The sequence below is a fragment of the Tenrec ecaudatus genome, chromosome 5, assembly GCF_050624435.1.
Source record: "Tenrec ecaudatus isolate mTenEca1 chromosome 5, mTenEca1.hap1, whole genome shotgun sequence".
In the NCBI taxonomy this organism is placed as follows: Eukaryota; Metazoa; Chordata; class Mammalia; order Afrosoricida; family Tenrecidae; genus Tenrec; species Tenrec ecaudatus.
This window is the reverse complement of record NC_134534.1, coordinates 145,981,114-145,997,909: the sequence shown is the minus strand read 5'-3', so window position 1 is coordinate 145,997,909 and position 16,796 is coordinate 145,981,114. Positions and strand designations below refer to the sequence as shown.

Genomic DNA, 16,796 nt, shown 5'->3' with positions numbered 1-16,796 from the left:
CAAGTTTCCATTCCTTAAAAAGAAGATAAGAGGATTTCACGTCAGTAAACTATCAGACCAAGAGTAGACACTGATAGGGACATTTGAAAATCACCCAGCAGACTACCACTGTGCCACCCAACAGATCGTCAGCTTATTATTGTCTGATCCGGGAAGATGAACAGACAACTAAGAGCATCAGGTTTTGAGGATATTCTTGGTGGAGAAATACTGAGGTGAAAATAAAGAACAAGCACCACCTCCATCTCGGCATGTTCACAGAACTTGGTAGGATGTCGGCTGGTGACAGGACAGCTCCTTTCAGCTCCTTTTTTGTGAGTCTTTGAATTACCTCTTTGAAATGCAAGGTTTTTCCAGTGGGCTCAGCTTAAAACCCTGAGTAACAATACTTCTGTGTGAGAAGAGAACTCTATATAAATCTAGAGATTTCAAAAGCAGAAAATGTGATTTGGGAGAAAATGGTGGGGGGAAGGGGGAACTTGCAAAAAGCAAAAGGAAACTTCAAAGAAAGTACAGCTGATTTCTTCAGAAACTTAGATATTTTATGGATGAAACTAGAAAAAGGAATAGCATGCAAGTAGAATTTCTGAAAACTTGTAATGTGATACAGGTACTAAAAAGGAAAGCAATAAGTAGGATTAGCAACATTAAATAATGATGAAGTACAGTCTAGCACCGATGAAACATACAACTTTCCTCAAGTTCTTTAATGCTTTCTCTCCCCCACCCCACCCACCCATCCACTGTTTTGACCCGAGTTCTACCTTAAAAATCTGACTAGACAAGAACATGTACACTGCTACAGATAAGAGCCCGCAACACAGTGAATCCAGGACAGATAAACCCCTCAGGACCAATAATGAGAATAGAGATGATAGGGGGAGGGAGGGGGGAGAAAGGGGGAACTGATCACAATGATCAACATCTAACCCCCTCCCAGGGTGACAAACAACAGAAGAGTGGGTGAAGGGAGACAGTGGACAATGTAAGATATGAAAATAATAATTTATAATTTATCGAGGGTTCATGAGGGAGGAAGGGTGGTGAGGGAGGAGAAAAATGAGCTGATATAAAGGGCTCAAGTAAAAAAAATACTTTGAAAATGATGTCTACATATGTACAGATGTGCTTGATACAATGAATGAATATGGATTGTGAAAAGAATTGTAATAAATTGTAATAAAAAGAAGATACAATAATGCTAAATAAAAAATAAATATAGTTATTTAATACAAAAAAATAATGTGGAATCTGCAGAACACATACGTGGATAAACTTGGAGGACCATATGATGAGCAATCTTAATAGAATAAATATCACAAGACCACTATTGTAAAAAGGGAAGAAAAGATTTTCACATAAAAAGCAAAAGCAATTTTTGTTGGTTACCATAGTTAGAAGGGGAACAACGGGGAAGTGACCGGCTATAAGGAAACCAAACCAAAATCAATTTCGGGACCATGGAGTTGATTTTAATTCATAGTGACCCTTTAGAACAGAGTGGAATTACCCCCTGGGTTTCTAAGACTGTAAATCTTGAAAATCTTATTTTTCTTCCAAGGAGTGACTAGTGAATTTGAATTGCTGACCATGGGTAACCCAGTATGCCATGCTACCAGGGCTCAGCTAGAGGGTAGACGGTGAAAGGGCCGGCAACATACAATGAGAGGAAGATGAGTAAACAACAATTGAGGCAGCACTGGAATGAGAGCAGTCATTGATGGCAACAGGGGTGAATGATGTGACATGCATAGTCCTATAGTTTTAACTGTGAACTATGAGTAGATGAATGGATAGACACATAGACTAAATGAATATAGGAGAATATATAGGTTTGACGGGATATTTTTTATGGATAATCTTCTCCTTTGCTGCAAATAAATGTATGAACATGGTGGAACATATAGGAGATAAAGTTCAGAAACTTATTCGACATTACTAAACAGCTTGGAGGAATGTGTCTCTGGCCTGGGGGCTAGGACCATAGTCTTGGGAGATAGCATACCATAGTCCACAGATAATGTTCTACATCCAGCTTTGGTGAGTAGCTACTGGAATTTTAAAAACTAGGAGCCACCATCTAAGGTGTCCGTTGTTCTCTCCCTGTCTGGAGGAAAGAAGAGTGTTGTGAAAGTCACAAAAACCAAAGACAACTGGAAACAATTAGTCCAGTGAACTAATGAACCATGCAAACATCAGTCTCCACAGACCTGAGACAACTACTACAAAAGGGATCACTTTGGAAAACTGGAGAGAGTGAGAAAAATATGGAACAATCCCAGATTCATAAGGAATTCTGTGTACTGCTCTCTAAGAGACAGGTGAAACCCCAGAAACTATATCCCTTAGTCACCCTTTAAGTCTGCAGGACAACTCTAGTGAAGTGCACACACCTTAGAGCAGTGGTTCTCAACCTGTGGGTCACGACCCCTTTGGGAGTTGAATGACGACCCTTTACAGGGGTCACCTAAGACCATAGGAAAACGTATTTCCGCTGGTCTTAGGAACTGAGCTGCCGCTCCTTTATCCTTCTCCAGGTGGGTCTGCACACATGCAGATAAACACCCATGATGAGTACCTGACGTGAAGACTGTTACTGATGCTACACCATGCTTCAAGACAAAATTTCATTTGTCATTATAAATATTTCACAATATATAATTACATATTATTTTTGTGATTAATCACTATGCTTTATGTTCATTTTGTAACTGAAAATACATCCTGCATATCTGATATTCACATTATGATTCATAACAGTAGCAAAATGACAGTTATGAAGTAGCAGCAAAAATAATTTTGTGGTTGGGGGGTCACCACCACATGAGGAACTGCATGAAAGGGTCGTGGCAGTAGGAAGAACCACTGCACTAGAGCAATAGAAACAGGAAACCCAGGAGGAGGGGTGTTAAGTGATGATCCATTGGGGGGAATAGAATGAGTGAGATGAAACAAAATGTGTTTGAATTGTTGAAGGTGAAACTGATGATCTGCTGAAAATCTTTCCCCAATTCACAATATAAAGTTTTTTAAAATCAAACTATTAGAGGAAATATTAATGGAAAATATAATAAAAATGAGTTTCTTGGTTTTTTGTAAGGGGAAATGTTAGAAAATTAGATGAATCTCTGAGACCTACCATCTGAATAATAAGAGTTCCAGAGGTGGGGGGAATAGGGAGAGAAAAGGTAGAGAGGAAAAAGGTTGAGGGAAGAAAAGAAGAATGTATTAATAAAATAGAAGATAATTCCCCAGAAATGTGCTTCTAAACTGAAAGGATGGACCGGACCGAGTGCTTAGCACAATATATGAATGGGACTTCAATAACTTCTTGGAAAGGATGAACAAGCAAGTGTGGTGAAGAAAGCTGATGGTGCCCAGCTATCAAAAGATATAGCATCTGGGGACTTAAAGGCTTGAAGGTAAACAAGCAGCCATCTAACTCAGAAGCAACAAAGCCCACATGGGAGAAGCACACCAGCCTGTGCGATCATGCATCATCAGAACAAAAAATCTTATAGTGAATGGCGGGGGGTGGGGATTGGGGGGGGTGGGAGAGGGGAGTTTGGAGTAGAGACCCAAAGTCCATTTGTAGGCTACTGGACATCCCCTTACAGAAGAGTCTCTGGGAGGAGACGAGCCAGTCAGGGTACGATGTAGCAATGAGGAAACATACAACTTTCCTCTAATTCCTAAATGCTTCCTCCCTCCCCACTGTCATGATCCCAATTCTACCTTGCAAGTCTGGCTAGACTAGAGGATGTACACTGGTACAGATAGGAACTGGAAACACAGGGAATCCAGCACAGACGATCCCTTGAGGACCAGTGGTGTGAGTGGTAATACCACTCAGGACAAGAGGGTAGAGGGAGGGTGGCTTGGAAAGGGGGACCCAATTACAAGAATCTACATGTGACCGCCTCCCTAGGGGACGGACAAGAGAAAAGTGGGTGAAGGGAGACGTCAGACAGGGCAAGATATGACAAAATAATAATTTATAAATTATCAAGGGTTCATGAGTGAGGGGGGGAGCAGGGGAGGGAAGGGGAAAAAGAGGACCTGATGCCAGGGGTTTAAGTGGAGAGCAAATGCTTTGAAAATGATGAGGGCAAAGAATGTACAGATGTGCTTTACATAATTGATGTATGTATGGATTGTGATAAGAGTTGTATGAGCCCCTAATAAAAATATTTTTTTAAAAGAAAAGGATTAAAAACCTTCCTGGAAAAATGGAATTAAAATATTATGGTGAAATTTTTCTATAAATTTGTCTAGTCCTTCTCAAACACGTTTTGTAGACCACACACTAATAAGCAAAACAGAATGAAAATATCCCTGTATTGTATGATTTCACTTCAGAAACATGCAGCATAGGTAAATCCATCCAGACACACAGCCGATAAGTTGTTGCCAGGGGCAGTGGGGAGGAAGGAATGGGGAGTGGCTGCTAATGGTCCATGTTTCCTTTTAGGGTGATGGAAAGTCTTGGAACTAGATAGAGCCAGTAGTTGCACAACATTGTGAATGTACTAAATCACCGTTCACTTTAAAATGGTTGATTTTTGTGATGTGCGTACATCTCAATTGAGTATAAAACAAAAATCACATACACTGAAATTTAAAACACCATGGATAAAAATTCTAAAAGCTTCCAGGCCCCCATAGGAGTTCTAAAGGTGTAAATCATATAGATGCAGACTGCCAATTTTTTATCTTGCTGAGCTGCTGATGGGCTTAAACCACTCGCCTCAAGGTTGGCAGTCAAGTGCTTAACCACTCTACCACCAAGGTTCCTTGTATTAGTGATAGTGTGTGTGTTCAATAAAATAGAATAGGATTAAAATTTATGAAAAGGAGCCATAGGCTTTGGCTGAGGTGGTTGTGGTGATTTTGAAGTGCTTTTGACTCAGTAGTTAGTGTGGACCAAGTTGCAGTTTGTTGAAGAATGCGAGAGTAAAAAATTGTATCTCATAGTGCAAAAATAGACATTGGAGGAGACTGACATGCACAATTAGGGGATTAAAAGAAAAGGGATACATTATCTGCTCTTGGAGATGTAAAATATGAAAATCTGAATTTAAATTAATTTTTAAAGTTGCATTATACATTTACAGAGAATCTCCCATAAAACACAAAGGAATTTTAAAATTTAATTCTAAAATTATTTTCTTGTGGAAATATTAAGGTATCTGATGAATTTATCATTAGGGAAAAGTAAACTATTGGTATAACAGAATTCTGATGCTTTATTTAAATAAAATACCTTCCAGAATTCCTTTATTTCAAATTTTAATATCCTTGATTTAAAGAATGTTGGTTTTGAATCATCAGATCTTCTGATAAGGCAAAAATTAATCAAAAGTAAAGGCAAAACTTCTATTTCCAAGTTGTTCTACATTAATCTGGTTTTTCTACTGAAGTCCAAGAGTTCTTTCAGTTCCCCTCCTAGGTGCAAGCCTGGTAATAGGAGTAATGGTAAGAGTTTTAAATTTGGTCATGGAATGTGCTACACTGCCCTGCTCGGGGAAACGCTGCGCAGTTTGGCCTTGGAGAGTAACATTTATTTTCTTTGGCAGAGAAGCTGATCGTCGAGGGGCATCTAACCAAAGTGGTGGGAGAAACAAAGCTTTCAAAAGGTTAGTTCTCTGATTTTTCTGTGGATTTTGAAAATGTTTTTGAATAATGAAAACTAGGGTACATTTTCAAGGTCATTGTGTTTTAACCATCAGTGTATTTTATTTGAAGCTCTTAAAATAGCAATCCAGTGACAATACTAGGGGATATACAAAATAGTTGGACCTGGTTTTTAAAAGGATCTATTAATTAGAAAATTTATTTTAAATTGGTGTATGCCTGTACATTTTTTTAAGTTTGTGCTTGATTAGTTTCTCTACATATTACAGATTTTCTATAATCTCTGTCACTTTCAGCTTCCATCTCAAAATTTTAATCAAACACAATGTAAATCTTTTATAATACAGCTTAATGGGTGAAAAAGTTGAACAGTTCCTGGTTATATTTAATATCTCCTGAATGTTTGACATCTTGATTTTTTAAAGTAATTTGTAGAATCTGCTTATACATTATAATAAATATTCTGTCTATAATTATAAATGTAGTTTATTCAATATAGTTTATTCTGTTCACTTTTTTTACAATGTTATATAAGAAAGGGAAGTTTTAAAACATAATTTTCTCGGTTACTTTCATGCAGAAAGAATCATGCACATACTAAAAAGATAACGTTCTTTCAGATTTCTGATAGCTTCTATATTTGGAGGAAGAATGTGTAGAATATGCATCAGTGATATTGTTCTGGCAAACAAGGTGTTGAGTCTCAGAATGGCAAACTATTTTTAGTATATGTAGAAATTTATTTCATCTTATTAAAATGGTATGAGAACAGATTTTAAAATAGCCTTTACATCACCACCTAAGTACCTATTCACATTAGTTCGCTGACTAGCCAGCATTTTGAAGTAGAAGCAGAACCTGAGGGAGGGGGCTTGAGAATCATCCCCTCTTGAAGTACCTTGCCATCTTAGTGCTTCTGTTTAATTTGAAATTATATGCGGTCTTAATGGCTTTCCTTTTGAAACATGACTATAAAATATGGATTGAAAGCTTTACAGAGCATATTATTTATGCAGAAATCCCACTTAAGCGTTTTCTCCTAAGAAAACAACCTGAGCAAATATGCAAAAACACTTGTTTCAGTGTGGGTTTAAAAGTAAAAAGAAGAAAACAATTGTCCAATAATAAGAGCATTCATTAAATAAATTAGAGCAAGCCCTTGCAGATGAATAGGATGCAATCTTTAAGAGTGATATGATACAGGTGCAAGCTTATGACCTGGAGAAAAGTTGAGTGAAAAATTGAAGTTAAAAGCAATATATGTATGTACTTTTTTAAAAAACAATATGCACAACACATGCTTTAAAAATAATTTTTTATATAATAGAAAAAACTGAAAATATATATACCCAGAAACCAACATTTTTATGTTATTTCTCACAGCACATAATGATATATTACTATTCCTCATAATAAGCTAGATGACTAAATAATGCTTTGCATCCGATTAAGGACCCCTGTTGTCACTGTGGATTAGGCAGTGGGCCGCTAAAGGCAGTTCAAACTTACTAGCCACTTCCTGGGAAAGATGAGGTCTTTGCCCATAAAGAACCAGTCTTGTTAACCCTGTCGGGCTGCTGTGAGTTGGAATCGAGCTACATGGCAGTGGATTTCCTTTGGGTTTTGTGTTGTAGCTGACTGTCAAGTATTTTATTTTGGGTTTGATTTCATTCTCTTTAAGATGCTTTCATTGGTGAATTTTTTTGGTGGGATTTTAATTTTTAAAAATTTTTATTGGGGGCTCGTACAACTCTTGTAATCCATCCATCAATTGTGAAAAGCACATTTGTACGTTCGTTTCCCTCATCGTTCTCAAAACATTTGCTCTCTAAGCCTTTGGCATTAGCTCCTCATTTTTTGCCCCTTCCTCCCCAGTTTTAGCATTTCTTTCTTGAGCTGTTTAAGTACTCACTCAACTCGTAGTTACTAAATGTCTATATACCCAACAGTCAAAAGTTACCTACAATCAAAGACGAAAGTGTAAGGAGGCAAGGAAGCCAGATTAATAATAATTTATTTTAAAAACCGGAACAACCAGAGATTGTGAAGAATGTAACTAAACTGAACTGCTAGTGAAGAAAGTGTTGAACGGGAATCTACACTGTCGCTGCTTACCCCTCACTGAAAACAAAATGTTATTTTAGAGAAACCTGTCTACGGTACCTTTGAAGGTAGTAGTTTAAAGAATACTACTAGGTAAAATAGATTTTACCACTCACTGTATGCCCTCAGCCAGCTGACTTTATACTCTCGAGCTTCATTTTTTTTATTTGTGAGATTGGATCAACTATTTTCATTCTCTGAGTTGTAAAACAGGAAGCCCTATGTTAGTTTCCAACAAATATTAGTCTCTTTCCTCCTCTTGATCATTACACTTTTTCCCAAGTAGTGGTGTAAGACCACTACCTTTCATGCACTCCTAATTGTTTCCATGTGGAGACGAAAATACAGTTCCTTTGTGGCTTCCCACTCTGGGAACAGCTGGGGTATTGGCCTTGCTAACTATTCTTCCATTTAGGTATACTTGAAAATAACTAACAACTACAAGGGCTTGCTAATGTCCTGGAGTGGTCCAAAATGTGCTCTACTGCTAACCTGAACGTTGGCGCTTGGAACCCCACCCAGTGATGCATGGGGAGAAAATCTTGACAGTCAAATTACTGCCACGGCAACTCCGGAGCGATTCTCCTCAAACGCAACTACCAATAGCTGATTAAGTACGGTAGAGAAAATTAATCAGGAGTGACTTTTAGAAAGTTGGGTGCTGCTTCATACTGAAGACTAGATGTTTTGGAAAGAATTAGATACCACCCTTTGTTGAGTTCTGTTTTTCATTCCTGTATATGTTTGGTTTGACTCTGTATAATAACTAATAGCAGGATAGAGCGACGGTGAACTGCTTGCAAGGTTTATGCCTTCGAGTAACTTTGTTCTATGTGATTTTTGTTTTTGTTGTGAGGACCTAATATGTAGTAGAAAGATTGTTGTATTCTTTGGACATATGACAGTTAACACAACAAACACGAACCCCTGTTCTCACAAATCTTACATTCAAGTGAGAGCTGAATGTAAGATTTGTACCTACCTTTAAGACAATTTTATCTCCCAGGCTGGAACACTAAATACAAAATAAAATCTCCCTCTAAGCTAAAAGAATACTATATACACACACACACACACACACACACACATACCCCTCTTGCTGTGCTTCAATATCTTAATCATAAATTGCCAAGAATGCTAAAATCTGAAGGGAGTAATTTCTCTTGTTTTCCTTTCTAGTCCCCCAAAGAATTCCCCTTTTCTCCATATATAGATTAAATGTGTACCACTCTTACCTGAGACTGATACTTTGTGATCAAAATTAGAACATTCAGAAATGTCTGATTATAGCACACTGTGAATACAGCAAAGCTCAGATTGGTTTCCCATGGGCCTTGTTGGTCAGTGACTTCACTTCTAATCTGAGCTCCCTGTCTCTCAGCAGTTGTCTTTAATTACAAATGACAGAAGATGTTATAAACTTCCTGTAAATACATCACCCATTTCAAAAGTAAAACCACAAATTTTAAGTTTCTTATATAATAACCTTAACAAGCTATTATTAAATATCTTTATAATTTTTTGTGGTTTTGTTGGAATTTTACATAGCAAAATAAGTTGATATTTAGTAATTTTTACACAAATTATTCAGTGGTATAGGTTACATTTTGCACTGTCCATATTCGCACTATTTCTGTTTTGATTATACCATTTACTTATACTTTCCTTATCCTTCCTTCCCCTCTTCATCTTCTCATAGTAAATATTGACTATTTGGTTTCCTAGAGATAATTTAAGGGAACATAATACTCAGGGGTAATGTTTCATATATAAAGAAAAATTTCATTGAGACATAATCAAAATATAATACAATTTAATAGTTCAGGCATATCAAGAAGAGTTGTACAATCATTATCACAATCAATTTTAGGACATTTTCTTCTTTTTTCATACTCCTTGTTAAACAGTTCCCCATAACCCCCAACTGCCCTGCCATCCCATTATTCCAGTTACTATCTCTGTATTCATCCATCCTCGATTTCATATACCAAAAAAAAAAACCCTTAAAAATGTGTCAAAAAGGAGATCAAATGATGATTTTAACCTAATTACATAATCTACTTTCCACTGCACTCTATATGATAGTAAGGTTGTTCACATCCCTGGTCTATGTTCACTGGAGGTTCAATCCACATGTATTTTCCCTTCACCTTTTTTTTGTTTTTCATGAGTCATTTTGTTCTTCAGCTGAAATGTAACCTGCAAGAGTAGTGGTGTTCAAATTTAAAGGTAGTAAAGAATTTGAATTGTGCTTTACATTTTTGTACCATTCTATCAGGGTCCATCTCTTGTGTCCCTGATCAGAATTGTTTGATAATGGGGCACCGTTTAGTTCTTGCGGTCTTTGAGTAGGAGAGACCATGGATTGTAGGCTCTTCGACCTGTGGAGTAGTTTCATCTTCAAGCCTTTGGTTTCCTTCTTTCTCTTGTGCTCCAGCCATGTAGAGACCAATCCTTGTATCTTAGATGACTACTTGTAAGCTTTGTAGTTAAACATTTTGACAATAATGACTATAAATATGTTTCTCATTTCTTTCAATATGGGAAATGTATATAGATAGATTTATTTGATCCTAAAACAATGTATATTCACTGTACATTTTTCCAATAATACAAAATTATGTGGCATTAAAAAGTGATGTCCTCTATGTGCTCTCCTACAGAAACCACCGTAGGTTATTCTAGACTTCTGCTACAGTTTCTCTGCCACTTCTCTTCTGTCTTTGGTAGGAGCTCTCTATCGCATGTATTAAGGAGGTTCAGTGGGCAGGGATGTCAGGTTCCAAAAGATATACCCCACTCCTGACTTTTCTTTCTTGATGATAGTGAGCTTCTCCATCTCCCCCACTCCCTATTCCCACTTCTACTTCTTTTTAAAATGTATGACCAGTCCCCATGTTAGAGTTCCATATACTTCATTTGCAGAGGCATGCGCCACATTGTTACCACATACCTATTTGCATTATTATCAGGTTATCCAAATCCCTTGGTGAACTATAAACATTAGGGATTTGATGGAAATTGCAAAGACTATAGCTTATTGTCATTATGTAATATCAAATAGATTCCAACTCACAGCAACCCGATGTACAATAGACTGAAACACTGGCTATTCCCGTGCCAGCCTCACAATTGTTGTTATGTTTAGCCCATAGTAGCAGCCTCATTGTCAATCCATTTTCTTGATGGTCGTCGTCTTTTTCCATTGTCCCCGTACTTTACTGGAGGAGCCCTGATCGGGTAGTGGTTATGTGTTGAACTTCTGGTGCAAAATCAGCCGTTGGAAACCACCAACTGCTGCGCTGGAGAAAAATGGGACATATACTACCATAAAGAGTTACAGGAGCAATTCTACCTACCATACAGGGTTGCTATGAATCAAAATCAACTTGATGTTTTGAGTAAGCCATTTATCAAGTATGATGTCCTTTCCCAGTGAGTGGTCTCTCCTTATAACATTTATAAAGTGCATGAAACAAAGTCTCATCCACCTCACTTCTAAGGAGCATTCTAGTACTTCTTCCAGACAGATTGGTTTGTTCTTGCAGTCTACGGTACTTTCACTATTCTTCAGTAGCACCGTGATTCAAACACATCAGTTGTCCTTATTGCATGTCCAGGTTTCACATGCATATAAGGTGATTGGAAATATCATGGCCTCTTGTCAGGTTCACCTTAGTCCTCAAAATGACATCTTTAATACTTCAACATGCTTTTCGTAGCAGATTTTCCACAGCAATATGTCATTTGACTTCTTGACTGCTACTTCCGTGAGCATTGATTGTGAACCAAGTCAAATGAAATCCCTGACAAATTCCATTTGCCATGATGTTATTAATTGGTCCACTTGTGAAGATTTTTGCTTTCCGCAGCCAGGTTGGGTCATCTTCACAAATGAGTGTACGTGAACAAGTTCACTGTTTTCTAGTAATGGACAAATACTACAAGGAGCATACTGTTACTGCTTTCAGGAAGTGGATATGCTCATTGTAAATGTAGATGCACATTGCCACAAACAGTAGAGTCAAGTACATATGTTTTTAATCATTCCCTTACTGTTAAAGGAAATATATTTATACACACAGAGAATGATATAAAACATAATTAATGCAAAAAATATTATGGCCCAGAACAGATGTAATGAAAATGAGCAGCATGCTCGAGAAATAAAAACTTCCATAGAAGTGCTGACACTCAAGCTACATCTTGTGGAATAAATAGACCAAGAAGAGAAAATGAATGTTGAGGTTTGGGAAATAACAAGCCCAAGGAAAAATTGCAGGCCCTGCACCAGCCCTGTAAAAGGTCGGCCTGACTGATGGCAGATCTCATGTGGGAATTAATTCTGGATCTATATTATGGCTAACCTGTGGGGTGCAAAGCTTGGCTGGAGCCTTTTGAGGGTGGTACAGTCCTTAGAGAATCTAGTCAGAAAAATGCCTGTCTCGGTTGTCTGTGAATGTTGTCCCGACGTGTGCCGTAGTAGACACACCTGCGTTGTCACAGATGAAGAAACTGGGCTTAATTCAGTGCCACTCATCTTTAATAAATCGTTGGATCTATAATTGGAGTTTTTTTAGGACAATTAGTTGAACACGGTACCTACACAATTTAACGTTTCATTGAATGAGTTAGGATGTCACATACAACTAGTTTTAGAACATTTCTTAGTTGTAAGCTCTTCTCATGGTGGCTCAGCATAGTTTTTGGTTCTCCCCCTTTGGAAATTAATTTTAATTGTATCTGCTTTAAATAGCATTGTGGAACAATAGTGAGCTGTAACGTTTAATTATTCGAACACAAATACTTATTCAGGCAGTATTGTAGCTATTGTTTTTTCTGTATTAGAGCTGTTTCCTTATGCCATCTTTATACAGGTTCACGCTGTCTTAAGAATTTTGCCATACTTACCTGGCAGGGGAGATACCATGATCACGAAGGTGGTTTTCCCAGGGCGAGGCTTATCCATTGCACTCCGGATGTGCTGACCCCTGCGATTTCCCCAAATGTGGGAAACTCGACTGCATAATTTGTGGTAGTGGGGGACTGCGTTCGCGCTCTCCCCTGGTAAAAAAAAAGAAAGAAAGAAATTTGCCATAATGGGGCAGTTCTCTGAATACTTTAGCAAAACTCACTTCATCTGTGTTTTCCAGTTGGCAAGTGTACGGCCTTGAACAAAAGCCAAAGCCTCTGTACAACAGACAGGGTGCACATTAGATTTCCGTATGAGCTGCGTGTAATAACTGGCATTCCATTTGGGCCAGCATGGTGCAGGAGTAAGCGATTCAGTGACCTCCGTTATTTCTAACAGGACTTTGCGTGCCGGCAGATTTTGAGCACTCCTAGCCGATAGCAGAGGTTTATTGATAGAAAGTGTTTAATTATGAGTGTTTACTTTTCTATTTTTTCTTGGTAGAAAACCAGGCAAGAGCTAAGGAATCAGATTTATCAGATACTCTGAGTCCAAGCAAGGAAAAAAGCAGTGACGACACTACAGGTGAGTTTTAACCTCATTGTTTATAGACCTGCAGATGTTACTGTGACCGACCAAGCAGGTTACGTGTCCAGGGAGATACAGTTGGGAATTTTAAAGTCTGTGTTTGGAAACTCACCGCTTCATTTCTCAAGTCATTCTCTTGGATCTTGGGATGTTTTGTTTAAACCACTTCCAGTGATATCAATACAGTAGCTATATGAACTCGGATTGTTTATTCTGATAATGTTAGTTTGCTGATAGATCTGTGTATGTGTGTAATTATCTCTTTTCCCTCATGTAGACGCCCAGATGGATGATCAAGACCTAAATGAGCCCATTGCTAAAGTGTCCCTATTAAAAGGTACTTTCACCTCCTTTTATAATATTTTACATAGGACATCAGAATCGCAAAATCGGTTTGATGTGTAGTGTAATTTTTAGTTGAGGGATTGCAATAGGTAATAAAGCAATAGGAACTAAAATTTAAAGTGTTAATGTTGGTGCCAAACATTTGAAATAAAAAATATTTACACCATAGAATGCTTTCGAACAAATAAGTTTTTTACTAAGGGTAAAGTAGTAAGTGGTGGTATATGAAATACAACTTTTTTGTTTATGACCATGTTTAACCTACGCTAAGAATGATGAAAATATTGACTTTCTTGAAAGATCTCCTGCTTGCCCTGGTATTACATGGTAAAACCTGTAAATGTGCTCACTTTCTGGTCTTCCTCATCCTGCACATGATGGCAGTAGTGGACTGGCACCAAGGCAACTCTCTGGCATCCGAGCCGCAGGAACAGCCTGCGAAGTGTTTATGCGGAAGCGGACCCATGCTTCTGTTTGGTCTCTTAAGACCAGACCCTGAGCTTTGAAGTTATGTTTGGTAGCCTTTGTTTTACCCAGGGTGACCCTGCAGCTGACCTATCTGTGTACAAAGTTGACAGGTTTGGGGTGGTTAGCAAAGAGATTGTCCACATTCTCTCGGGAATCTTTTGTCTGGGCAACCTGATCTCCTCCTTTCTTCTCAATGGATGTTGGCAATCACATGGCTCTTTGAACCACCTTTGACCTAATTCTACAACCAGGAGAGCCCTTGAGGCCTGTTGACCCAGGCAGGAAAAGCCCCCCCCCCGTCCTTCAGTGTGATGGCATAATTTCCAGGACCGCTGCTGATCTGTATTCTTCTCAGGTGACCTGTGCTGTTGTTGATCATGCTTGCTTGCTTTTTAGTGTCATAATAATAAATGTAAGTTAATGGTTGCACAGCCCGGAAATCTCATCTTGGACGCAGTATAGTTATTGTATAAAATATTGTTACTGTCAACTGAGCCTTTATGGGAACAGAGAGAATAAGCACTGGACTGCTAGTTGAAAGATTGATGGTTCAAACCCACCAGCTGCTCTGCTGGTAAAGAAGCACAGCCTCAGAAACCCTGGAAGGAGGCTAGAGAAACAAGAGGAGAGGTAAATGGGTAATGGAAACTTCTTAACACAAAAGTAGCCATTTTCATAGTCTTTTGTAATTTAGAAATCTTTTCAGAAGTAAAATTCTGTTTGATATATAGCCAGCATTTGTGTTTGTGTTTATTATACTCAGCTATATTAGTGATTTTATGTGTAGCTTGTTTTAGATTTGATTTTTAATTCCCCTGCCTACCACAATGCCAAGGATTTAGTAAAAATGAGCTGCTTGAAAAATTAATTAATAGTAGACCCTTTAAATCAAAATTATAATGTCATAAGAAATTAGCAAATAGCACTCTAGCTTGGAAGTTAAGAAAGACTCAAAGAGCTCTGGGTTCAAGTTCCCTCTGTTACTTACTTGTGATATGCCCTGAGGTAAATTACTCAGTTCCTCTGTGCTTTTCTTCATCAGAAACTACTTCATAGGGCTATTGTGAGGATTAAATGAAATATACAGAATACAACCTTTTAACCAGCATATTGAAGACACCAATGGTGAGAAAAGGGTAGTGATTGACAAAAAGAGACCTATCTCTTGAAGATACCTGAGTGCTTCTAAATGAATTGAAAAGATTGTTGGTTTTTGTGTGCCAATATTTTTTATCTTTTGGAGAAAAGCAGTTGATGAGGATGTTTTGCAGTTAGTACAGGTTGCGCCCAATTTACCACGGGGATTCTGAAGATTCTGTACTAAGTCCATTTTGATTGAATTCGAATACTTCGTTTGGTTTTAATTATCATTATCAGTATCCTTTTAAATCCAGCAGGGTTTGAGCAATAAATGTGAAAATAAACTTCTATAAGTGACTCTTAAAAATAACTTAAACTACTATTTATTACTAACAAAAATGCATACCAAAAATGTTCATAAGTGTGGGTCATCATAATGTCCTCTCAAGTTGAAGACTACCTGTGGGGTATCTACAGTGGAACCTGTGCAAGCTAGAGCTCACTGGGACTGCTTTGTTTTTCTGGGTCTCACAAGTTATTTTGCATTTGAAAAGTTTTTTAATTTAATTTTTAATTTTTCTGCTTTTGACAGAGCGCTTACCACCCACCTTCCTGTCCTATTCTGCCCTATCCATATCCTATCATATTTCTCTTGTTCACTAAGCGTCCTGCGTCGTGTGCATTCCTTTTTTCCGTGGACAGGGGCCCACCCTTACAGAGGTTATGACTTTTGCCGACTATTCTCTGTTTGCTAATTTGTCAGGTGTTTGATTTTTTTTAAAAAATCCATAAGAACTACTGTAAAGTTACACATAACTTTACAGTTATGTAAAAGTGCCCACTATGTAGGAAGTTTCCTAGCCTGGCTTTTAAGTTAGGTGACAAAACAAAACAAGTTCCCACCTCCATACAACTTCCTCACACTGCTGTATGATTTTCACCTTTTGTTAAAAAGCTGTATGTAAGAACTTCAACAATTACTGAAACATTTTGTACCTTGATTTTAATAACATTAATTTAGTCACTGACTGGGTGTAAGGGAAAATCACCCCATTAGAGAGCAGTCATGTTTTTAGAGTTTTCAAAAACAATCACCTCGCCTTAATTGATAGCAGTGTTTGGCTTTTTAAACCATTGTTTTTCTTTTGTAAGAGTTATAAAATTCTTTAAATTGATGTATACTCTGATGCTTATTAGAAACACTTGGGTTATGCCTGGTTATGCTTTGTAATCTATATAATTAGTTTCAGTAGACTGACAGAATTTTCCTCTTAAAGTAAAAGTTTTAATTATCAGACCCCAGTGTTAACTTTTAGAACCAAAGGAGCTACATTTAACATTCTGCCTGGTTTCTTGAACCATTGTAAGAATTTTCATAAATAATTTTATTGGGGACTCTTACAACAATCCGTATATCAATTGTATCAAACACATTTGTATACACATTGCCATCATTTCAAAAACATTTTCTTTCTACTTGAGCTGTTGGTATCAGCTCCTCTTTTCCTTTCCCCCACCCTGTGACCCCTTGATGGATGATGGCTTGTTATTGTTTTCATATCTTACACTGTCCACCGTCCACACCTTCACCCAGGTTGTTTGTTCCTCTGGAAAGGTGGTGGTGGTGCTAATACACCTATCATTGTGATCTGTTTTTTGTTTTTTT

At 37.8% G+C, this 16,796-nt stretch overlaps 1 protein-coding gene and 1 non-coding gene across 7 annotated transcripts in view; both read left to right on the top strand.

Moving 5' to 3' along the window:
- The window catches only part of SLMAP (sarcolemma associated protein), a 153,764-nt gene that overhangs the window by 110,801 nt on the left and 26,167 nt on the right, over window positions 1–16,796 (top strand). For all 6 annotated transcript variants that reach the window (XM_075549998.1, XM_075549995.1, XM_075549997.1 and 3 more), the window contains 3 exons: window positions 5,577–5,636; window positions 13,154–13,234; window positions 13,515–13,574. In XM_075549998.1, the coding sequence (XP_075406113.1) occupies window positions 5,577–5,636; window positions 13,154–13,234; window positions 13,515–13,574 (201 nt within the window). The remainder of the gene's footprint in view (window positions 1–5,576; window positions 5,637–13,153; window positions 13,235–13,514; window positions 13,575–16,796) is intronic.
- LOC142449415 (U1 spliceosomal RNA) lies at window positions 12,641–12,804 on the top strand. Its single transcript, XR_012784604.1, has one exon. It is a non-coding gene; the product is annotated as a U1 spliceosomal RNA (small nuclear RNA).